The sequence below is a fragment of the Somniosus microcephalus genome, unplaced genomic scaffold (genome assembly GCF_052327205.1).
Source record: "Somniosus microcephalus isolate GS21.2 unplaced genomic scaffold, FLI_Smic_1.0 unresolved_chr7, whole genome shotgun sequence".
Classification (NCBI taxonomy): Eukaryota; Metazoa; Chordata; class Chondrichthyes; order Squaliformes; family Somniosidae; genus Somniosus; species Somniosus microcephalus.
In genome coordinates this window covers 6,530,245-6,554,575 of record NW_028225185.1, presented here as the reverse complement: position 1 = coordinate 6,554,575, position 24,331 = coordinate 6,530,245, and the positions used below count along the sequence as shown (strand labels likewise).

The window sequence follows — 24,331 nt, the reverse complement described above, 5'->3', positions numbered from 1 at the left end:
TAGGGAGGGGTGTAGGGCTGAAGGAGGTTACAGAGATAGGGAGGGGTGTAGGGCTGGAGGAGGTTACAGAGATAGGGAGGGGTGTAGGGCTGGAGGGGGTTACAGAGATGGGGAGGAGTGTCGGGTTGGAGGAGGTTACAGAGATAGGGAGGTGTGTAGGGCTGGAGGAGGTTACAGAGATAGGGAGGGGCGTAGGGGCTGGAGGATGTGACAGAGATGGGGAGGGGTGTAGGGGCTGGAGGAGGTTACAGAGATAGGGAGGGGTGTAGGGGCTGGAGAAGGTTACAGAGATAGGGAGGGGTGTTGGGCTGGAGGAGGTTACAGAGATAGGGAGGGGTGTAGGGCTGGAGGAGGTTACAGAGATAGGGAGGGGTGTAGGGGCTGGAGGGGGTTACAGAGATAGGGAGGGGTGTAGGGCTGGAGGAGGTTACAGAGATAGGGAGGGGTGTATTGCTGGAGGAGGTTACAGAGATAGGGAGGGGTGTAGGAGCTGGAGGAGGTTACAGAGATGGGGAGGGGTGTAGGGCTGGAGGAGGTTACAGAGATAGGGAGGGGTGTAGGGCTGGAGGAGGTTACAGAGATGGGGAGGGGTGTAGGGGCTGGAGGAGGTTACAGAGATGGGGAGGTGTGTAGGGCTGGAGGAGGTTACAGAGATAGGGAGGGGTGTAGGAGCTGGAGGAGGTTACAGAGATAGGGAGGGGTGTAGGGGCTGGAGGAGGTTACAGAGATAGGGAGGGGTGTAGGGCTGGAGGAGGTTACAGAGATGGGGAGGTGTGTAGGGGCTGGAGGAGGTTACAGAGATAGGGAGGGGTGTAGGGCTGGAGGAGGTTACAGAGATGGGGAGGTGTGTAGGGGCTGGAGGGGGTTACAGAGATAGGGAGGGGTGTAGGGGCTGGAGGGGGTTACAGAGATAGGGAGGGGTGTAGGGCTGGAGGGGGTTACAGAGATAGGGAGGGGTGTAGGGCTGGAGGGGGTTACAGAGATAGGGAGGGGTGTAGGGCTGGAGGAGGTTACAGAGATAGGGAGGGGTGTAGGGCTGGAGGGGGTTACAGAGATAGGGAGGGGTGTGGGCTGGAGGAGGTTACAGAGATAGGGAGGGGTGTAGGGCAGAAGGGGGTTACAGAGATAGGGAGGGGTGTGGGGCTGGAGGGGGTTACAGAGATAGGGAGGGGTGTAGGGCAGAAGGGGGTTACAGAGATAGGGAGGGGTGTGGGCTTGAGGAGGTTACAGAGATAGGGAGGGGTGTAGGGCTGGAGGGGGTTACAGAGATAGGGAGGGGTGTAGGGGCTGGAGGGGGTTACAGAGATAGGGAGGGGTGTGGGGCTGGAGGGGGTTACAGAGATAGGGAGGGGTGTGGAGCTGGAGGAGGTTACAGAGATGGGGAGGGGTGTAGGGCTGGAGGGGTTACAGAGATAGGGAGGGGTGTAGGGGCTGGAGGGGGTTACAGAGATAGGGAGGGGTGTAGGGCTGAAGGAGGTTACAGAGATAGGGAGGGGTGTAGGGCTGGAGGAGGTTACAGAGATAGGGAGGGGTGTAGGGGCTGGAGGGGGTTACAGAGATGGGGAGGAGTGTCGGGTTGGAGGAGGTTACAGAGATAGGGAGGTGTGTAGGGCTGGAGGAGGTTACAGAGATAGGGAGGGGCGTAGGGGCTGGAGGATGTGACAGAGATGGGGAGGGGTGTAGGGGCTGGAGGAGGTTACAGAGATAGGGAGGGGTGTAGGGGCTGGAGAAGGTTACAGAGATAGGGAGGGGTGTTGGGCTGGAGGAGGTTACAGAGATAGGGAGGGGTGTAGGGCTGGAGGAGGTTACAGAGATAGGGAGGGGTGTAGGGGCTGGAGGGGGTTACAGAGATAGGGAGGGGTGTAGGGCTGGAGGAGGTTACAGAGATAGGGAGGGGTGTATTGCTGGAGGAGGTTACAGAGATAGGGAGGGGTGTAGGAGCTGGAGGAGGTTACAGAGATGGGGAGGGGTGTAGGGCTGGAGGAGGTTACAGAGATAGGGAGGGGTGTAGGGCTGGAGGAGGTTACAGAGATGGGGAGGGGTGTAGGGCTGGAGGAGGTTACAGAGATGGGGAGGTGTGTAGGGGCTGGAGGAGGTTACAGAGATAGGGAGGGGTGTAGGAGCTGGAGGAGGTTACAGAGATAGGGAGGGGTGTAGGGGCTGGAGGAGGTTACAGAGATAGGGAGGGGTGTAGGGCTGGAGGAGGTTACAGAGATGGGGAGGTGTGTAGGGGCTGGAGGAGGTTACAGAGATAGGGAGGGGTGTAGGGCTGGAGGAGGTTACAGAGATGGGAGGTGTGTAGGGGCTGGAGGGGGTTACAGAGATAGGGAGGGGTGTAGGGGCTGGAGGGGTTACAGAGGGGCTGGAGGGGGTTACAGAGATAGGGAGGGGTGTAGGCTGGAGGGGGTTACAGAGATAGGGAGGGTGGAGGGCTGGAGGGGGTTACAGAGATAGGGAGGGGTGTAGGGCTGGAGGAGGTTACAGAGATAGGGAGGGGTGTAGGGCTGGAGGGGGTTACAGAGATAGGGAGGGGTGTGGGGCTGGAGGAGGTTACAGAGATAGGGAGGGGTGTAGGGCTGGAGGGGTTACAGAGATAGGGAGGGGTGTAGGGCAGAAGGGGGTTACAGAGATAGGGAGGGGTGTGGGGCTGGAGGAGGTTACAGAGATAGGGAGGGGTGTAGGCTGGAGGGGGTTACAGAGATAGGGAAGGGTGTAGGGGCTGGAGGGGGTTACAGAGATAGGGAGGGGTGTGGGCTGGAGGGGGTTACAGAGATAGGGAGGGGTGTGGAGCTGGAGGAGGTTACAGAGATGGGGAGGGGTGTGGGCTGGAGGAGGTTACAGAGATGGGAGGGGTGTAGGGCTGGAGTGGGTTACAGAGACAGGGAGGGGTGTAGGGCTGGAGGGGGTTACAGAGATAGGGAGGGGTGTAGGGCTGGAGTGGGTTACAGAGATAGGGAGGGGTGTAGGGCTGGAGGGGGTTACAGAGATAGGGAGGGGTGCAGGGCTGGAGGGGGTTACAGAGATAGGGAGGGGTGTAGGGCTGGAGTGGGTTACAGAGATAGGGAGGGGTGTAGGGCTGGAGGGGGTTACAGAGATAGGGAGGGGTGTAGGGGCTGGAGGGGGTTACAGAGATAGGGAGGGGTGTAGGGCTGGAGGGGGTTACAGAGATAGGGAGGGGTGTAGGGCTGGAGGGGGTTACAGAGATAGGGAGGGGTGTAGGGCTGGAGGGGGTTACAGAGATAGGGAGGGGTGTAGGGGCTGGAGGGGGTTACAGAGATAGGGAGGGGTGTAGGGCTGGAGGGGGTTACAGAGATAGGGAGGGGTGTAGGGGCTGGAGGGGGTTACAGAGATGGGGAGGGGTGTAGGGGCTGGAGGGGGTTACAGAGATAGGGAGGGGTGTAGGGGCTGGAGGGGGTTACAGAGATGGGGAGGGGTGTAGGGGCTGGAGGAGGTTACAGAGATGGGGAGGGGTGTAGGGCTGGAGGGGGTTACAGAGATAGGGAGGGGTGTAGGGCTGGAGGGGGTTACAGAGACGGGGAGGGGTGTAGGGGCTGGAGGGGGTTACAGAGATAGGGAGGGGTGTAGGGCTGGAGGGGGTTACAGAGAAAGGGAGGGGTGTAGGGCTGGAGGGGGTTACAGAGATAGGGAGGGGTGTAGGGGCTGGAGGAGGTTACAGAGATAGGGAGGGGTGTAGGGCTGGAGGGGGTTACAGAGATAGGGAGGGGTGTAGGGGGTTACAGAGATAGGGAGGGGTGTAGGGGCTGGAGGAGGTTACAGAGATAGGGAGGGGTGTAGGGGCTGGAGGAGGTTACAGAGATAGGGAGGGGTGTAGGGGCTGGAGGAGGTTACAGAGATAGGCAGGGGTGTAGGGCTGGAGGGGGTTACAGAGACGGGGAGGGGTGTAGGGGCTGGAGGGGGTTACAGAGATAGGAGGGGTGTATGGCTGGAGGGGGTTACAGAGACGGGGAGGGGTGTAGGGCTGGAGGGGGTTACAGAGATGGGGAGGGGTGTAGGGGCTGGAGGGGGTTACAGAGATAGGGAGGGGCGTAGGGCTGGAGGGGGTTACAGAGATAGGGAGGGTGTAGGGGCTGGAGGGGGTTACAGAGACGGGGAGGGGTGTAGGGGCTGGAGGGGGTTACAGAGACGGGGAGGGGTGTAGGGGCTGGAGGGGTTACAGAGACGGGGAGGGGTGTAGGGGCTGGAGGAGGTTACAGAGACGGGGAGGGGTGTAGGGCTGGAGGAGGTTACAGAGATAGGGAGGGGTGTAGGGGCTGGAGGGGGTTACAGAGACGGGGAGGGGTGTAGGGCTGGAGGAGGTTACAGAGATAGGGAGGGGTGTAGGGGCTGGAGGAGGTTACAGAGATAGGGAGGGGTGTAGGGCTGGAGGGGGTTACAGTGATAGGGAGGGGTGTAGGGGCTGGAGGGGGTTACAGAGACGGGGAGGGGTGTAGGGCTGGAGGAGGTTACAGAGATAGGGAGGGGTGTAGGGCTGGAGGAGGTTACAGAGATAGGGAGGGGTGTAGGGGCTGGAGGAGGTTACAGAGACGGGGAGGGTGTAGGGCTGGAGGGGGTTACAGAGATAGGGAGGGGTGTAGGGGCTGGAGGGGGTTACAGAGACGGGGAGGGGTGTAGGGCTGGAGGAGGTTACAGAGATAGGGAGGGGTGTAGGGGCTGGAGGGGGTTACAGAGACGGGGAGGGGTGTAGGGCTGGAGGAGGTTACAGAGATAGGGAGGGGTGTAGGGCTGGAGGAGGTTACAGAGATAGGGAGGGGTGTAGGGGCTGGAGGAGGTTACAGAGACGGGGAGGGGTGTAGGGCTGGAGGGGGTTACAGAGATAGGGAGGGGTGTTGGGGCTGGAGGAGGTTACAGAGACGGGGAGGGGTGTAGGGCTGGAGGGGGTTACAGAGATAGGGAGGGGTGTAGGGGCTGGAGGGGGTTACAGAGACGGGGGGTGGTGTAGGGCTGGAGGAGGTTACAGAGATGGGGAGGGGTGTAGGGCTGGAGGAGGTTACAGAGATAGGGAGGGGTGTAGGGGCTGGAGGAGGTTACAGAGATGGGAGGGGTGTAGGGCTGGAGGGGGTTACAGAGATAGGGAGGGGTGTAGGGGCTGGAGGGGGTTACAGAGACGGGAGCGGTGTAGGGCTGGAGGGGGTTACAGAGATAGGGAGGAGTGTAGGGGCTGGAGGGGGTTACAGAGATGGGGAGGGGTGTAGGGCTGGAGGGGGTTACAGAGATAGGGAGGGGTGTAGGGGCTGGAGGGGGTTACAGAGACGGGGAGCGGTGTAGGGGCTGGAGGAGGTTACAGAGATAGGGAGGGGTGTAGGGCTGGAGGGGGTTACAGAGATAGGGAGGGGTGTAGGGGCTGGAGGGGGTTACAGAGATAGGGAGGGGTGTAGGGGCTGGAGTGGGTTACAGAGATAGGGAGGGGTGTAGGGGCTGGAGGAGGTTACAGAGATAGGGAGGGGTGTAGGGGCTGGAAGGGGTTACAGAGACGGGGAGGGGTGTAGGGCTGGAGGGGGTTACAGAGACGGGGAGGGGTGTAGGGCTGGAGGAGGTTACAGAGATAGGGAGGGGCTTATTCCTGCTGTAATGTGAGTGTCTGAGTAAGGAAAGGATCAAGGTTGTACGTGATACCCTCCAGATATGGACACCTGGCTCCTTGGGTGAGGCACCAGACTGTGGCCCATGAAACTACCCGGGCATCAACCAACATCATCAGGAGGGGAGAAAGACTAGGCGGCGGGGGGGAAAGTTTTAAAAAGAGAGGAGTCTCCCAGACGCAGAGAGGTGTGTTCCTCACCCGTGGGGAGATTGGTCCCGGCGCACACAGGATCTGGTGGCGATCGCCTGGGCAGGAAATGTAAAGTAACTCAGAAACCGCCACAAACTCTTGGCGCTCGCTGATTCCTCCTGCCGCTCTGGCCCACAGTAACCAAACCGTATTGTGCAGGGAACGCTGAGTCAGGTATTAAAGCTTGCCCCGATGGTGCTCGTGTGAGATTGACCATCAGATTGTCCCCTTAGAACATAAGAATTAGGAGCAGGAGTCGGCCATTCGGCCCCTCGAGCCTGCTCCACCATTCAATGAGATCATGACTGATCATCGGCCTCAACTTCACTTTCCCGCCCGATCCCCATATCCCTCGATTCCCCGAGAGTCCAAAAATCTATCGATCTCAGCCTTGAATATACCCAACGACTGAGCCTCCACAGCCCTCTGGGGCAGAGAATTCCAAAGATTCACCGCCCTCTGAGTGAAGAAATTCCTCCTCATCTCAGTCCTCAATGGCCGACCCCTTATCCTGAGACTGTGACCCCTGGTTCTAGACTCTCCAGCCAGGGGGAAACAGCCTCTCAGCATCTACCCTGTCAATCCCCCTCAGAATCTTGTATGTTTCAATGAGATCACCTCTCATTCTTCTAAACTCCAGAGAGTATCGACCCATTCTACACAATCTCTCCTCATAGGACACTCCCTCTCATCCCTTGCTGTCATTCTTTTCTCTTGTTTGTCCGAGCTTTGTTTGGGGGCCCAGGATGGACGAGCCCCAGCGGAGACGCCTCCGGGCGGACATCAACTCCCCCGGCAACAGGCGGGGATGGGAGCCTGGGATCTTCCTGGTCCGCACGACTCGCCTGGGGAGCGGAGCCATTCAGGGGCACGTGTCTGGCAGCAGTTAGGGACTGAATGGAGGTCTTCCCATGAAGGAAGGCGATCTGCTCGAAGTTTTTAGGATATTAAGGGGAACCGATAGGGGTGGAGAGAGAGAAACTATTTCCGCTGGTTTGTGGAGTCTAGGACTAGGGGGCAGAGTCTAAAAATTAGAGCCAGACCTTTCAGGAGTGAAGTTAGGAAACACTTCTACACACAAAGGGTGGTAGAAGTTTGGAACTCTCTTCCGCAATCGGCAATTGATGCTGGGTCAATTGTTAATTTTACATCAGAGATTGTTGGTTTCTGCTAACTAATGGTAGCAAGGGATACGGGGCAAAGGCGGGTAGATGGAGTTAGGTCGCAGATCAGCCATGATCTCACTGAATGGCAGAGCAGGCTCGAGGGGGCTCGCTGTTCCTATTTTGAACGGACTTTGTTTCGGGGCGGGGGTGGGGAGGAGGGGACGCAGAGGCCTCCCGTCTCTCGCTACCGCGGGAACCGAGCGCACCCAGAGCATTGGTCGGCACTGCCACTCTAGGCTGTGATTCTAAATCGGGATGTCGCAACACTGCACAGTGCCGCTCGCTAAAGCGGCGGGCACAGGACTGGCACAAGCCAGGGAGGGGAGCAACTGGAGATTTGCTGGCTCGACTGAAAACTGCACTGCCACTCCAAGCGCAGACAAGAAATTCAGCCTTTGGAGCTGGCATCGCATGCCTCTCTAAGCAGGGAGTCAGGAAAGCAAGTGACCAAACAAATTTACTTGGGTATTTCGGTTTATTTCCAACGTGTCATAAGTTTAGGCGTGTGTGTGCATGATTTTAGGACGCGACGTGCATTTATCGTGCACTTCCAGGATCCAGAGTGCGATTTCTTTTGAAAGACGGCGAGTTAAGGATTTAAATACTTTCGTACCTTCCGAGGACAGAGTGTGCCTGCATGGCCATGTGCTGCTGAACGTGGTGTGATCGCCTTATTTCTACAAACAGCCGGCTGCTGCCAGAGAGTCGACTTTTTAAATAAAATAAAAAATCTACTGCCCATTTCCGTCCGGTGGAGTGGACGGCTCGGCCGTTTCGGAAGGCGTTAAGGGGCCCAACAGCGGACCATTCCGGCAACTTGCATCTGTATAATGCCGATCACGTCTCAAGGCGCTCAACGCAGGAGCGTATTCGGACAAAATTCGACAAAACGCTGGGCAGGGGGAGGCGGGATCGTTCGCGGGTGCGATGCCCCTCATGGTCGAAGAGCCCGCTCGAATACAACATCCCAGTAAAAGGCTGGAGCCGAGGGAAGGAGCTGCCTATCGCATGAGAAAGACACACTCCGATCGGTGCTCGCCAAGTTCCAGCTCCCCCTCCCTGCAAGTTCCCATGATAGTGCCGCCACCAGCGTTAAACCTTTTAACATCACGCAGGCAAAAAAGATTCACTTAACACTTAAAGCAGTGGCGTTGGCCTGTCTGTTGTGCGACCTGTGGGGCCAGGGTATTTTAAAAATTGCATTTCCCATTTAAGTCGCTTTGCAGTGTGATGGATGTTACGCTCCAGGTCCAAGTAGGGACTGTGGATTTATTTTTTAAATCAGTTTAATTTTGTTTAATTAAGTGTATTAGCACCGTGACTGTTTAAAATCAGAATATCTGGTCCAACAGAAATGAATGTTTAAATAAAGAACTGAATGTTAAAGTGCCTGCCTTTTGTTCAATCGTTTGTGTATCTGTGTGTGTGTGTGTGTGTGTGTTTATACGGGATATATCGGGTAGCATGTGCTTTCACTTTCTCCATGGGCGCTGACTTTCGCTGGGATACGGGTTCCACGGGTGCTGATATACAAGAACACAAGAATTAGGAGCAGGAGTCGGCCATTCAATAAGATCACGGCTGATCTTCGACCTCAACTCCACTTTCCCGCCCGATCCCCCTATCCCTCGATTCCCCGAGAGTCCAAAAATCTATCGATCGCTATCTTGAATATACTCAACGACTGAACATGCACAGCCCTCTGGGGCAGAGAATTCCAAAGATTCACCACCCTCTGAGTGGAGAAATTCCTCCTCATCTCAGTCCTAAATGGCCAATCCCTCCGACAGTGCGGCGCTCCCTCAGTACTGCCCCTCCCACAGTGCGGCACTCCCTCAGTACCGCCCCTCCGACAGTGCGGCGCTCCCTCAGTACAGCCCCTCCGACAGTGCAGCGCTCCCTCAGTACTGCCCCTCCGAGAGTGCGGTGCTCCCTCAGTACTGCCCCTCCGACAGCGCGGCGCTCCCTCAGTACTGCCCCTCCGACAGCGCGGCGCTCCCTCAGTACTGCCCCTCCGACAGTGCGGCGCTCCCTCAGTACTGCCCCTCCGACAGTGTGGCGCTCCCTCAGTACTGCCCCTCCGACAGCGCGGCGCTCCCTCAGTACTGCCCCTCCGACAGTGCGCTGCTCCCTCAGTACTGCCCCTCTGACAGTGCGGCGCTCCCTCAGTACTGCCCCTCTGACAGTGCGGCGCTCCCTCAGTACTGCCCCTCCGACAGTGCGGCGCTCTCTCAGTACTGCCCCTCTGACAGTGCGGCGCTCCCTCAGTACTGCCCCTCTGACAGTGCGGCGCTCCCTCAGCAGTGCACAGGAGTTGCAGCCTAGATTTTTGTGCTCAAGTCTCTGGAGTGGGACTTTAACCCACAACCTTCTGACTCAGAGGAGAGAGTGCTACCCACTGTTAACAGGCAGTTAATTGGCACTAATCCTCTTCCTGCCTCGGGGAGGCGGCTCCCAGCACAGGGTGGGTATCCGCCTCCTTTGAAACTGGCATGGAGGCGGGTTGGGGGCGGGATGGGTTTGTGCCCCCCCCCCGATTTCGGGAATTTAACCCCCCACACGGCCCAATGGAAATCCTGCCCTATGACTCTGAGTGTCAATGTCAGCTCCCAAATAAGACAAAGCAACATTCACCACAACAGACAGAGGAGCCGATAGCGATAAGCACACTCCGCGAGAATACAATAAAACTCTCACAAGCTGACAACATCCTAATCGCACCTCCAAGTCACATTACAGACCTCACAATGCCTGAAATTTCCACCCCCTCTCTCCTTTCTGAAGAAAAGATGTCTAATACATTATTGATTCAGTAATGAAAGTAAATCTCGGGACTGCACCGTCCTGGATGTCAAAGACTTGGGTTCAAATTCTACACCGATAAACAAGACCTATACGGCATCTTACCCCTTCCAACGTGGCTCCTTCCCAATGCTGTTTCATTGTGGTCACTGCAACATTCGCTTCCATAGGCAAGCCAACCAAAACGTCACCTCCTCTGTTAAATACATGCCACCATGACGTGCTTCCACAACCGGGCTTTGCCCACCGGCTCTCAAACAGAGACAACGAGAAGCCTTCCCAAAAGGACACCAGCCCACATCTTCCATCTTGAGCACTGCAATGGCCAGGCCCAGCCACCAATCCACATTATAGACACCGAAACATAGAAACAAAGGAGCAGGAGTCGGCCATTCGGCCCCTCCAGCCCGCTCCGCCATTCAATATGATCATGGCTGATCCTCTATCTCAATTCCATATTCCCGCTCTCTCCCCATACCCCTTGATGCCTTTTGTGTCTAGAAATCTATCGATCTCCTCCTTAAATATATTCAGTGACTTGGCCTCCACAGCCTTCTGTGGTAGAGAATTCCACAGGTTCACCACCTTCTGAGTGAAGACATTTCTCCTCATCTCAGTCCTAAATGTCCTACCCCGTATCCTGAGACTGTGACCCCTCGTTCTAGACCCCCCCAGCCAGGGGAAACATCCTCCCTGCATCCAGTCTGTCTAGCCCTGTCAGAATTTTATACGTTTCAATGAGATCCCCTCTCATTCTTCTAAACTCTAGTGAATACAGACCTTATAATATGCAATCAATCTATACATTAAAATAATAAAGAACAAAAGACTCGCATTTCTCCTGCGCCTTTCCCTACCTCAGGACGTCTCAAAGCGCTTCACAGCCAAGTAAGAGCTTTTTTTGAAGTGTGGTCACTGTTGTAATGTAGGACCCGCCCCCTCTCTCCCTGTCTGTCAATCACAGCCCTAGGCCCCACCCCTCCCGCCCTGTCAATCACAGCCCATGGCTCCACCCCTCTCCCTGTCTGTCAGTCACAGCCATAGGCCCCGCCCCTTTGCGTGTCAATCACAGCCCTAGGCCCCACCCCTCCCTCTCTGTCAATCACAGCCCTCGGCCCCACCCCTCCCTCCCAGTCAATCACAGCCCTCGGCCCCACCCCTCCCTGTCAAGCACAGCCCATGGCTCCACCCCTCTCCCTCCCTGTCAATCACAGCCCATGGCCCCGCCCCCTCCCAGTCAAGCACAGCCCATGGCTCCACCCCTCTCCCTCCCTGTCAATCACAGCCCATGGCCCCGCCCCTCCCTCCCAGTCAATCACAGCCCTAGGCCCCACCCCCTCCCTCCCTCCCTGTCAATCACAGCCCTGGGCCCCGCCCCCTCCCTCGCTGTCAATCACAGCCCATGGCCCCGCCCCTCCCAGTCAATCACAGCCCTAGGCCCCGCCCCCTCTCTCCCTCGCTGTCAATCACAGCCCATGGCCCCGCCCCTCCCAGTCAATCACAGCCCTAGGCCCGCCCCCTCTCTCCCTCCCTGTCAATCACAGCCCATGGCCCCGCCCCCTCTCTCCCTGACTGTCAATCACAGCCCTAGGCCCCGCCCCTCTCTCCCTGTCAATCACAGCCCATGGCCCCGCCCCCTCTCTCCCTGACTGTCAATCACAGCCCTAGGCCCCGCCCCCTCTCTCCCTGACTGTCAATCACAGCCCTAGGCCCCGCCCCCTCTCTCCCTGACTGTTAATCACAGCCCTAGGCCCCGCCCCTCTCTCCCTGTCAATCACAGCCCTAGGCCCCGCCCCTCTCTCCCTGTCAATCACAGCCCTAGGCCCCACCCCCTCTCTCCCTGTCTGTCAATCACAGCCCTAGGCCCCGCCCCTCCCTCCCTGACTGACTGTCAATCACAGCCCTAGGCCCCACCCCCACTCTCCCTGTCTGTCAATCACAGCCCTAGGCCCCACCCCTCTCTCCCTGGCTGTCAATCACAGCCCTAGGCCCCGCCCCCTCTCTCACTGTCTGTCAATCACAGCCCTAGGCCCCACCCCTCCCTGACTGTCAATCACAGCCCTAGGCCCCGCCCCCTCTCTCCCTGACTGTCAATCACAGCCCTAGGCCCCGCCCCCTCTCTCTCTGACTGTCAATCACAGCCCTAGGCCCCGCCCCCTCTCTCCATGATTGTCAATCACAGCCTTTGGCCCCACCCCCTCTCTCCCTGACTGTCAATCACAGCCCTAGGCCCCACCCCCTCTCTCCCTGACTGTCAATCACAGCCCTAGGCCCCGCCCCTCTCTCCCTGACCGTCAATCACAGCCCTAGGCCCCACCCACTCCCTCCCTGACTGTCAATCACAGCCCTAGGCCCCGCCCCTCTCCCTGGCTGTCAATCACAGCCCTAGGCCCCGCCCCCTCTCTCCCTGACCGTCAATCACAGCCCTAGGCCCCGCCCCCTCCCTGACCGTCAATCACAGCCCTAGGCCCCGCCCCCTCTCTCCCTGACCGTCAATCACAGCCCTAGGCCCCACCCCCTCTTTCCCTCCCTGTCAATCACAGCCCTAGGCCCCACCCCCTCTCTCCCTTCCTGTCAATCACAGCCCTAGGCCCCGCCCCCTCGCTGTCAATCACAGCACTAGGCCCCGCCCCCTCCCTCACCGTCTATCACAGCCCTAGGCCCCGCCCCCTCTCTCCCTGACTGTCAATCACAGCCCTAGGCCCCGCCCCCTCCCTCTCTGCCTGTCAATCACAGACCTAGGCCCCACCCCTCCATCCCTGACTGTCAATCACAGCCCTAGGCCCCGCCCCCTCTCTCCCTGACTGTCAATCACAGCCCTAGGCCCCGCCCCCTCCCTCCCTGACTGTCAATCACAGCCCTAGGCCCCACCCACCCCTCCCTGCCTGTCAATCACAGCCCTAGGCCCCACCCCTCGCCCTGTCAATCACAGCCCTAGGCCCCGCCCCTCGCCCTGTCAATCACAGCCCTAGGCCCCGCCCCTCACCCTGCCAATCACAGCCCTAGGCCCCGCCCCCTCACTCTGTCAATCACAGCCCATGGCCCCGCCCCTCACCGTCAATCACAGCCCATGGCCCCGCCTCTCCCGGCCGACCTATCAATCACACCCCATGGCCCCGCCCCTCACCCTGTCAATCAGAGCCCATGGCCCGGCCCCGCCCCTCCCAGCCTACCTGTCAATCACAGCCCTAGGCCCCGCCTCTCCCGGCCTACCTGCCAGTCACAGCCCTAGGCCGCGCCCCTCACCCTGTCAATCAGAGCCCTAGGCCCCGCCTCTCCCGGCCTTCCTGCCAATCACAGCCCTAGGCCGCGCCCCTCACCCTGTCAATCACAGCCCTAGGCCCCACCCCTCCCGGCCTACCTGTCACTCACAGCCCATGGCCCCGCCCCTCCCAGCCTACCTGTCAATCACAGCCCATGGCCCCGCCCCTCCCGGCCTACCTGTCAATCACAGCCCTAGGCCACGCCCCTCACCCTGTCAATCACAGCCCATGGCCCCGCCCCTCACCCTGTCAATCACAGCCCATGGCCCCGCCCCTCACCCTGTCAATCACAGCCCATGGCCCCGCCCCTCCTGGCCTACCTGTCAATCACAGCCCTAGGCTGCGCCTCTCCCGGCCGACCTGTCAATCACAGCCCATGGCCCCGCCCCTCACCCTGTCAATCACAGCCCTAAGCCCCACCCCTCCCGGCCTACCTGTCAACCACAGCCCATGGCCCCACCCCTCCCGGCCTACCTGCCAATCACAGCCCATGGCCCCGCCCCTCCCAGCCTACCTGTCAATCATAGCCCTAGGCCGCGCCGCTCACCCTGTCAATCACAGCCCATGGCCCCGCCCCTCCCGGCCTACCTGTCAATCACAGCCCTAGGCCGCGCCCCTCACCCTGTCAATCACAGCCCTAGGCCGCGCCCCTCACCGTCAATCACAGCCCATGGCCCCGCCCCCCCAGCCTACCTGTCAATCACAGCCCTAGGCCGCGCCGCTCACCCTGTCAATCACAGCCCATGGCCCCGCCCCTCACCGTCAATCACAGCCCATGGCCCCGCCCCTCCCGGCGTACCTGTCAATCACAGCCCTAGGCCGTGCCTCTCCCGGCCGACCTGTCAATCACAGCCCATGGCCCCGCCCCTCACCCTGTCAATCACAGCCCTAGGCCCCACCCCTCCCAGCCTACCTGTCAATCACAGCCCATGGCCCCGCCCCTCCCGGCCTACCTGTCAATCACAGCCCTAGGCCGCGCCCCTCACCCTGTCAATCACAGCCCTAGGCCGCGCTCCTCACCCTGTCAATCACAGCCCATGGCCCCGCCCCCCCAGCCTACCTGTCAATCACAGCCCTAGGCCGCGCCCCTCACCCTGTCAATCACAGCCCATGGCCCCGCCCCTCACCCTGTCAATCACAGCCCATGACCCCGCCCCTCCCGGTCTACCTGTCAATCACAGCCCTAGGCCGCGCCTCTCCCGGCCGACCTGTCAATCACAGCCCATGGCCCCGCCCTTCACCCTCTCAATCACAGCCCATGGCCCCGCCCCTCCCAGCCTACCTGTCAATCACAGCCCTAGGCCGCGCCCCTCACCCTGTCAATCACAGCCCCCGGCCCCGCCCCTCACCCTGTCAATCACAGCCCATGGCCCCGCCCCTCCCGGCCTACCTGTCAATCACAGCCCTAGGCCGCGCCTCTCCCGGCCGACCTGTCAATCACAGCCCATGGCCCCGCCCCCCACCCTGTCAATCACAGCCCTAGGCCCCGCCCCTCCCGGCCTACCTGCCACTCACAGCCCTAGGCCACGCCCCTCACCCTGTCAATCATAGCCCTAGGCCCCGCCCCTCCCAGCCTGCCTGTCAATCATAGCCCTAGGCCACGCCCCTCACCCTGTCAATCACAGCCCTAGGCCACGCCCCTCACCCTGTCAATCACAGCCCTAGGCCCCGCCCCTCCCGGCCTACCTGCCAATCACAGCCCTAGGCCGCGCCCCTCACCCTGTCAATCACAGCCCATGGCCCCGCCCCTCACCCTGTCAATCACAGCCCATGGCCCCGCCCCTCACCCTGTCAATCACAGCCCTAGGCCCCACCCCTCGCCCTGTCAATCACAGCCCTAGGCCCCGCCCCTCGCCCTGTCAATCACAGCCTTAGGCCCCGCCCCTCACCCTGCCAATCACAGCCCTAGGCCCCGCCCCCTCACTCTGTCAATCACAGCCCATGGCCCCGCCCCTCACCGTCAATCACAGCCCATGGCCCCGCCTCTCCCGGCCGACCTATCAATCACACCCCATGGCCCCGCCCCTCACCCTGTCAATCAGAGCCCATGGCCCGGCCCCGCCCCTCACCCTGTCAATCAGAGCCCATGGCCCGGCCCCGCCCCTCCCAGCCTACCTGTCAATCACAGCCCTAGGCCCCGCCTCTCCCGGCCTACCTGCCAGTCACAGCCCTAGGCCGCGCCCCTCACCCTGTCAATCAGAGCCCTAGGCCCCGCCTCTCCCGGCCTTCCTGCCAATCACAGCCCTAGGCCGCGCCCCTCACCCTGTCAATCACAGCCCTAGGCCCCACCCCTCCCGGCCTACCTGTCACTCACAGCCCATGGCCCCGCCCCTCCCAGCCTACCTGTCAATCACAGCCCATGGCCCCGCCCCTCCCGGCCTACCTGTCAATCACAGCCCTAGGCCGCGCCCCTCACCCTGTCAATCACAGCCCATGGCCCCGCCCCTCACCCTGTCAATCACAGCCCATGGCCCCGCCCCTCACCCTGTCAATCACAGCCCATGGCCCCGCCCCTCCTGGCCTACCTGTCAATCACAGCCCTAGGCTGCGCCTCTCCCGGCCGACCTGTCAATCACAGCCCATGGCCCCGCCCCTCACCGTCAATCACAGCCCTAGGCCCCACCCCTCCCGGCCTACCTGTCAATCACAGCCCTAGGCCGCGCCCCTCACCCTGTCAATCACAGCCCCCGGCCCCGCCCCTCACCCTGTCAATCACAGCCCATGGCCCCGCCCCTCCCGGCCTACCTGTCAATCACAGCCCTAGGCCGCGCCTCTCCCGGCCGACCTGTCAATCACAGCCCATGGCCCCGCCCCTCACCCTGTCAATCACAGCCCATGACCCCGCCCCTCCCGGTCTACCTGTCAATCACAGCCCTAGGCCGCGCCTCTCCCGGCCGACCTGTCAATCACAGCCCATGGCCCCGCCCTTCACCCTCTCAATCACAGCCCATGGCCCCGCCCCTCCCAGCCTACCTGTCAATCACAGCCCTAGGCCGCGCCCCTCACCCTGTCAATCACAGCCCCCGGCCCCGCCCCTCACCCTGTCAATCACAGCCCATGGCCCCGCCCCTCCCGGCCTACCTGTCAATCACAGCCCTAGGCCGCGCCTCTCCCGGCCGACCTGTCAATCACAGCCCATGGCCCCGCCCCCCACCCTGTCAATCACAGCCCTAGGCCCCACCCCTCCCGGCCTAACTGTCAATCACAGCCCTAGGCCCCGCCCCTCCCGGCCTACCTGCCACTCACAGCCCTAGGCCACGCCCCTCACCCTGTCAATCATAGCCCTAGGCCCCGCCCCTCCCAGCCTGCCTGTCAATCATAGCCCTAGGCCACGCCCCTCACCCTGTCAATCACAGCCCTAGGCCACGCCCCTCACCCTGTCAATCACAGCCCTAGGCCCCGCCCCTCCCGGCCTACCTGCCAATCACAGCCCTAGGCCACGCCCCTCACCCTGTCAATCACAGCCCATGGCCCCGCCCCTCACCCTGTCAATCACAGCCCATGGCCCCGCCCCTCCCTGTCAATCACAGCCCATGGCCCCGCCCCTCACCCTGTCAATCACAGCCCATGGCCCCGCCCCTCACCCTGTCAATCACAGCCCATGGCCCCGCCCCTCACCCTGTCAATCACAGCCCATGGCCCCGCCCCTCACCCTGTCAATCACAGCCCATGGCCCCGCCCCTCCCAGCCTACCTGTCAATCACAGCCCTAGGCCGCGCCCCTCACCCTGTCAATCACAGCCCATGGCCCCGCCCCTCACCCTGTCAATCACAGCCCATGGCCCCGCCCCTCACCCTGTCAATCACAGCCCATGGCCCCACCCCTCCCGACCTACCTGTCAATCACAGCCCTAGGCCCCGCCCCTCACGGCCTACCTGCCAATCGCAGCCTTGCTCTCCGCTGGGTCTTTGTTTTTCGGTCCGCCGCTCCGCTCCGCTCCTCAGCCTTCATCAAACAGGCCTGGCTCCCCTCCCTCCTTCTCCTCGCCCTGGCGTTGTGCAGAATTGGTCTGCGCGACAAAAAGAACAGCCATTGATGTCAGCCGACAACACACGGTGAACGGTGGGGGGGGCGGGGATTGAAAAAGGCGCCGACAGCCGACTGACCGCGTCTGCGCAGTGAGGGGGTGGTGGAAACTACAATTCCCAGCAGGCAGCGCGCCGGCTTCAAGGGGATTGGGGATGTGAGCCGCACGCTGATTGGTCAGGATACGAGACACGCTCCTTCCCTCCCCTCCACGGTGATTGGTTGGGCCGAGGCGGCGCTGAACTGGGATTGGTCGGTGGGCTGAGCCCCAGGCGGCGTTGGACGGGGATTGGTCGGCGTGCTGAGGCCGAGGCGGCGCTGGACGGGGATTGGTCGGTGGGCTGAGCCCGAGGCCGGTGAGCTGTTGGAGAGGGAGGAGGGTCGGCGGTGGCCGGAGAGAGAGAGAGAGAGAAGAGAGAGAGAGAGAGTGAGTGTGAGTGTGAGTGTGAGTGAGAGTGTGTGTATGAGTGAGAGAGAGAGGGGGTGTGGTGTGGAGTGGAGGGAGGGAGACTGCGGCGGAGAGGAATTGGGGGGGGGAGAGGAATTGGGGAAATTGGGGGGGGGAGAGGAATTGGGGAAATTGGGGGAGAGGAATTGGGGAAATTGGGGGAGAGGAATTGGGGGAGAGGAATTGGGGAAATTGGGGGAGAGGAATTGGGGAAATTGGGGGAGAGGAATTGGGGAAATTGGGGGAGAGGAATTGGGGGAGAGGAATTGGGGAAATTGGGGGAGAGGAATTGGGGGAGAGGAATTGGGGGAATTGGGGGAGAGGAATTGGGGAAATTGGGGGAGAGGAATTGGGGGAGAGGAATTGGGGAAATTGGGGGAGAGGAATTGGGGGAGAGGAATTGGGGAAATTGGGGGAGAGGAATTGGGGGAGAGGAATTGGGGAAATTGGGGGAGAGGAATTGGGGAAATTGGGGGAGAGGAATTGGGGAAATTGGGGGAGAGGAATTGGGGAAATTGGGGGAGAGGAATTGGGGAAATTGGGGGAGAGGAATTGGGGAAATTGGGGGAGAGGAATTGGGGAAATGGGAAGGGTCGGGGGGGGTGGGGAAGGGTCGGGGGGGGTGGGGAGTGGGGTCGGGGGGGGGTGGGGAAGGGTCGGGCCGAGGGGGTCGGGGTGGGAGGATCTCGGTCTTGAAAGCTTCAATTGTCACCCAGCATCCAAAGCCTTTAGGGGGAAGAGAGAGCTCCCTAAATCCTCTAGCCAATTCCTCTATCCAATCCCTTTAACGTTTTAAACCCCTTCCATCAGATCAGCCCCCAGCGTTGCGCTTTACTGCAATCCCAGTTCCCACACTGCTGAGCTGGGAATGGGTCAGCGGTGGTGGTGGTGGTTACACGGTCCTGATGTGTTCTGCTCCCTTGATTAACGGACGTTTCTTTCTCTCCCCCCCGCCCCCCCCCCCCCGGCAGGAGGTCTCCACGGCTCGTGGGGAAAGATGTCAGCAGGAAACGCCTGGAGTAGCCTCACAGCAACACAGAAGGCAATGTTGGCCATCGGGGTCCCAGCCAGTGCTGCTGCAGTGTATATACTGTACAGGAGATACAAGGAGAGTCAGGGTAAGGACGACCAGTCAATGTGGAGAGCGCTGAACGTGTCTCGAAGCCATTCCTGATTCCTGTTGTTACCCGCACACGTTCCTTCCCCCCGGTATTTCCCCCTGCGTGGGTAAGGGTTAAACGGGAGCCATCCCCTTGCCTTCGTTCCTCGCACCCTCACTTTCGCTCCGTCGCCCTCACCTTCATTCGCCGCCTTCGCCTTTCCAACCCCCCCCCGCCCCCCTTTGCCGGCTCGCCTTCGTCCTGCGATGACTCTGCTTTGTGTTTCTGGTGTAGGGGAGCGCTGCGTGCTGGTCGGCGACGATCAGATTGTCATGGACATGAGAGTTCCTGGCGACGCCGTGAAGATTATAATCGGCCGGCAGGGCACCACCATTAAGCAGGTGAGCGTGGGGATTCAGCGGCAGTCCTCTGGCACACAGTGCCGTGCACACTTACCCTAGACCAGACACGCAGTCTTTATAGAATAGTACAGCACAGGAGGAGGCCATTCGGCCCATCGAGTCCTCGCCGGCTCTCTCTCTCTCTCTCTCTCTCTCTCTCTCTCTCCAAAGATGGGAGGGAAAGCAGTGAGTGAGGAGGACATAAAAAACCTGCAAAAGGACATAGACAGGCTAAGTGAGTGGGCAGAGATTTGGCAGATGCAATATAATGTTGAAAAGTGTGAGGTTATGCACTTTTGCAGAAAAAATCAAAGAGCAAGTTATTATCTAAATGGAGAGAAACTGCAAAGTGCTACAATACAAAGGGATCTGGGGGTCCTGGTGCATGAAACACAGAAGGTTAGTATGCAGGTGCAGCAGGTGATCAGGAAGGCCAATGGAATCTTGGCTTTTATTGCAAGGGGGATGGAGTATAAAAGCAGGGAAGTCTTGCTGCAGTTATACAGGGTACTGGTGAGGCCACACCTGGAATACTGCGTACAGTTTTGGTTTCCATATTTAAGAAAAGATATACTTGCTCTCGAGGCGGTTCAGAGAAGGTTCACTTGGTTGATTCCAGAGATGAGGGGGTTGACGTATGAGGAAAGGTTGAGTAGGTTGGGCCTCTACTCATTGGAGTTCAGAAGAATGAGAGGCGATCTTATCGAAACATATAAGATTGTGAGGGGGCTTGATCGGGTGGATGCGGTGAGGATGTTTCCACTGATGGGTGAGAATAGAACTAGGGGGCATAATCTTAGAATAAGGGGCTGCCCTTTCAAAACTGAGATGAGGAGAAACTTCTTCACTCAGAGGGCAGTAAATCTATGGAATTTGCTACCCCAGAGAGCTGTGGAAGCTGCGACATTAAATAAATTTAAAATGGAGATAGACAGTTTCCTAGCAGATAAGGGAATTAGGGGTTACGGGGAGCGGGCAGGGAAGTGGACGTGAGTCTAGATTCGGATCAGCCATGATCCAATTGAATGGCGGAGCAGGCCCGAGGGGCCGTATGGCCGACTCCTGCTCCTATTTCTTATGTTCTCTCTCTCTCTCTCTCTCTCTCTCAGCAATCCAGTCAGTCCCACTCCTCCGCTCTGTCCCCATATCCCTGCAGTTTATTCTCCTTCAAGTATGAAGTACCACGACCCATTGTAGCTGAGATCGACTAACTCGCCACAAGAAACTGAGCCTTCCTCGGCCTCTGTGGCTCGAATAACGCACCGGGGGGAGGGAGGGGAGCACATACATCATCCACAGAGAATTACACAGTATTTCCAGCACAGAAATGAGCCATTTGGCCCAACCAGTCCATGCCGGTGTTTATGCCCCACACCAGCCTCCTCCCACCCCTCTTCATCTCACCCTATCACCATATCCTTCTATTCCTTTCTCCCTCATGTGTTTATCCAGATTCCCCTTAAATGCATCGATACCATTCGCCTCAACCACTCCCTGTGGTAGCGAGTTCCACATTCTCCCCACTCTCAGGGTAAAGAAGTTTCTCCTGAATTCCCCATTGGATTTATTAGTGACGATCTTATATTGAGGGCCCCTAGTTCTGGTCTCCCCCACAAGTGGAAACATCTTCTCTACGTCGACCCTATCGAACCCTTTCATAATTATAAAGACCTCGATCAGGTCACCCCTCAGCCTTCTCTTCTAGAGAAAAGAGCCCCAGCCTGTTCGATCTTTCCTGATGGTTCTAACCTCTCAGTTCTGGTATCATCCTTGTAAATCTTTTTTTGCACCACCTTCAGTGTCTCTACGTCCTTTTTATAATATGGAGACCCGAACTGTGCACAGTGCTCCCAAGTGTGATCTAACCAAGGTATATGGAGACCAGAACTGTGCACAGTGCTCCAAGTGTGATCTAACCAAGGTATATGGAGACCAGAACTGTGCACAGTGCTCCAAGTGTGGTCTAACCAAGGTATATGGAGACCAGAACTGTGCACAGTGCTCCAAGTGTGATCTAACCAAGGTCTATGGAGACCAGAACTGTGCACAGTGCTCCAAGTGTGGTCTAACCAAGGTCTATGGAGACCAGAACTGTGCACAGTGCTCCAAGTGTGGTCTAACCAAGGTATATGGAGACCAGAACTGTGCACAGTGCTCCAAGTGTGATCTAACCAAGGTATATGGAGACCAGAACTGTGCACAGTGCTCCAAGTGTGGTCTAACCAAGGTCTATGGAGACCAGAACTGTGCACAGTGCTCCAAGTGTGGTCTAACTAAGGTATATGGAGACCAGAACTGTGCACAGTGCTCCAAATGTGGTCTAACCAAGGTATATGGAGACTAGAACTGTGCACAGTGCTCCAAGTGTGGTCTAACCAAGGTATATGGAGACCAGAACTGTGCACAGTGCTCCAAGTGCGGTCTAACCTTTCTACTTTTCAATTCTATCCCTCTAGAGATGAACCCCAGTGCTTGTTTTTTTTTTATGGCCTTATTAACCAGCGTCACTGCTTTTAGTGATTTGTGTATCTGTACCCCAAGATCCCTCTGCTCCTCTACTCCACTTAGACTCTTATTATCCAAGCATTATGTGGCCTCCTTATTCTTACTACCAAAATGCACCATCTCACACATAAGAATTAGGAGCAGGAGTCGGCCATTCGGCCCCTCGAGCCTGCTCCGCCATTCAATAAGATCATGGCTGATCTTCGACCTCAACTCCACTGTCCCGCCCGATCCCCATATCCCTCGATTCCCCGAGAGTCCAAAAATCTATCGATCTCGGCCTTGAATATACTCAACGACTGAGCATCCACAGCCCTCTGGGGCAGAGAATTCCAAAGATTCACCGCCCTCTGAGTGAAGAAATTCCTCCTCATCTCAGTCCTCAATGGCCGACCCCTTATCCTGAGACTGTGCCCCCTGGTTCCAGACTCCAGGCACACTTCTCTACAGTGAAGTTACTTTGCCAATTGCACACCGATTCTGCAAATTGCACTAGAGCATACCGAAACTGTCAAGCGATTTCCCCCACCCTTCCATTGGATTTGCTGTTTGCAGTGTACATTAATGATTTAGATATGAATGTAGGAGATATGATCAGTAAGTTCGCAGATGACACGAAAATTGGTGGAGTGGTAAATAGCGAGGAGGGACGCCTCAGGCTACAGGACGATATAGACGGGTTGGGCAGAGCAGTGGCAAATGGAGTTTAACCCTAAAAAGTGTGAGGTGATGCATTTTGGGAGGACTAACAAGGCAAGGGAATACACAATGAATGGTAGGACCCTAGGAAGGACAGAGGATCAGAGGGACCTTGGTGTGCATGTACATAGATCCCTGAAGGCAGCAGGACAGGTAGATAAGGTGGTTAAAAAGGCATATGGGATACTTGCCTTCCTTAGCCGAGGCATAGAATATAAGAGCAGGGAGGTTATGATGGAGCTGTACAAAACACTAGTTAGGCCACAGCTGGAATACTGTGTGCAGTTCTGGTCGCCACACTATAGGAAGGATGTGATTGCATTGGAGAGGGTGCAGAGGAGATTCACCAGGATGTTACCTGGGCTGGAGTGCTTCAGCTATGAAGAGAGACTGGGCAGGCTGGGGTTGTTTTCCTTGGAGCAGAGAAGGCTGAGGGGGGACCTGATTGAGGTGTACAAAATGATGAGGGGCATAGATAGGGTAGATAGAAAGGAACTTTTCCCCTTAGTAGAGGGGTCAATAATCAGGGGGCATAGTTTCAAGGTAAGGGGCAGGAGGTTTAGAGGGGATTTGAGGAAAAACTTTTTCACCCAGAGGGCGGTTGGAATCTGGAACTCACTGCCTGAAAGGGTGGTAGAGGCAGGAACCCTCACAACATTCAAGAAGCATTTGGATGAGCACTTGAAACGCCATAGCATACAAGGCTACGGACCAAGTGCTGGAAAATGGGATTAGAATAGATAGGGCTTGATGGCCGGCGCGGACACGACAGGCCGAAGGGCCTCTTTCTGTGCTGTATAACTCTATGACTATTCCTTTTAACTTGTCTCGGACTTTCTCCTCCTCCACCAGCTGCGGAAGGACACGGGGGCCCGCATCGAAATCGATGACTGCGAGGAGACGGGCGGGGAGGAGGGGGCAGCCGAGCGGCTGCTCACCATCATCGGCTCGCCGGTGCAGGTCTGCAAGGCCAAGGTCGCCATCCACCAGCTCCTGGCCGACAGCGTGAAGGTCACCGAGGAGCTGAGCGTTCCCCATCGGGCGGTGGGGCGGATCATAGGTAATGCCCCGTCCGTCGGCGCTAACGGACGTTCGGGATTGACGCAAGAAAACAACTACTCGGCACTCGGTCTAAGCATTAAACAAAGCTTTAATCAACTGTCTTACAACACGGAGGTCTAGTTGTGTCCTTCACTAGTTCCTGTTAAAGAACGTCCTGAGCAAGCTGGGCCCGTGCCCGAGTATTTATACTCTTTCCTGGACAGCGCCACCCGCAGGCCGCTCAGTATTATTTCAGAAGTCTTTCTTTCATGAATGACTGATTCACGTCGGGGATAATGTGCCCAATTGCTCCTCGAACCTCCGGGTTGCCCGGGCTTGCATTCGTAGAATTATAAGAAATTTACGGCACAGAAGGAGGCCTTTCGGCCCATCGTGTCCGCGCCGGCCGAAAAAGAGCCACCCAGCCTAATCCCACTTGCCAGCTCTCGGTCGGTAGCCCTGTAGGTTGCGGCACTTCAAGCGCATATCCAAGTACTTTTTAAATGCGATTGTGGTTTCTGCTTCTACCACCCTTTCAGGCGTAGAGTATTCCCTCGGGAATAGAAGATTAAAGCAAAAGAGACTCGCATTTCTCCAGCGCCTTTCACCACCTCAGGACGTCCCAAAGCGCTTTACAGCCAATGAAGTACTTTTTTGAAGTGTGGTCACTGTTGTAATGTGGGAAACGCGGCAGCCAATTTGCGCACAGCAAGCTCCCACAAACAGCAATGTGATAATGACCAGATCATCTGTTTTAGTGATGTTGATTGAGGGATAAATATTGGCCCCAGGACACCGGGGAGAACTCCCCCCTGCTCTTCTTCCAATAGTGGCCGTGGGATCTTTTACGTCCACCTGAGAGGGCAGACGGGGCCTCGGTTTAACGTCTCATTCGAAAGACGGCACCTCCGACAGTGCGGCGCTCCCTCAGTACCGCCCCTCCGACAGTGCGGCACTCCCTCAGTGCCACCCCTCCGACAGTGCGGCGCTCCCTCGGTGCCGCCCCTCCGACAGTGCGGCGCTCCCTCGGTGCCGCCCCTCCGACGGCGCGGCGCTCCCTCGGTGCCGCCCCTCCGACGGCGCGGCGCT

The 24,331-nt window shown here is 58.4% G+C and overlaps 2 protein-coding genes across 3 annotated transcripts in view; one reads left to right on the top strand and one right to left on the bottom strand.

Moving 5' to 3' along the window:
• Nucleotides 1-16,996, bottom strand: part of LOC147086434 (semaphorin-4B-like) — a 225,931-nt gene extending 208,935 nt beyond the window's left edge. Inside the window, exon 1 of one of the 2 annotated variants that reach the window (XM_085978535.1) lies at nt 16,898-16,996. The gene's annotated coding sequence lies outside the window, so the exon portion shown is untranslated. The remainder of the gene's footprint in view (nt 1-16,897) is intronic. The other variant, XM_085978536.1, reaches the window with a different exon arrangement.
• tdrkh (tudor and KH domain containing) overlaps nt 16,989-24,331 on the top strand; it is a 38,888-nt gene continuing 31,545 nt past the window's right edge. Inside the window, 4 exon segments of the mRNA XM_085978537.1 lie at nt 16,989-17,077; nt 18,468-18,614; nt 18,891-18,997; nt 23,054-23,261. Coding sequence (XP_085834663.1) covers nt 18,494-18,614; nt 18,891-18,997; nt 23,054-23,261 — 436 coding nt within the window. The 5' untranslated portion in view covers nt 16,989-17,077; nt 18,468-18,493.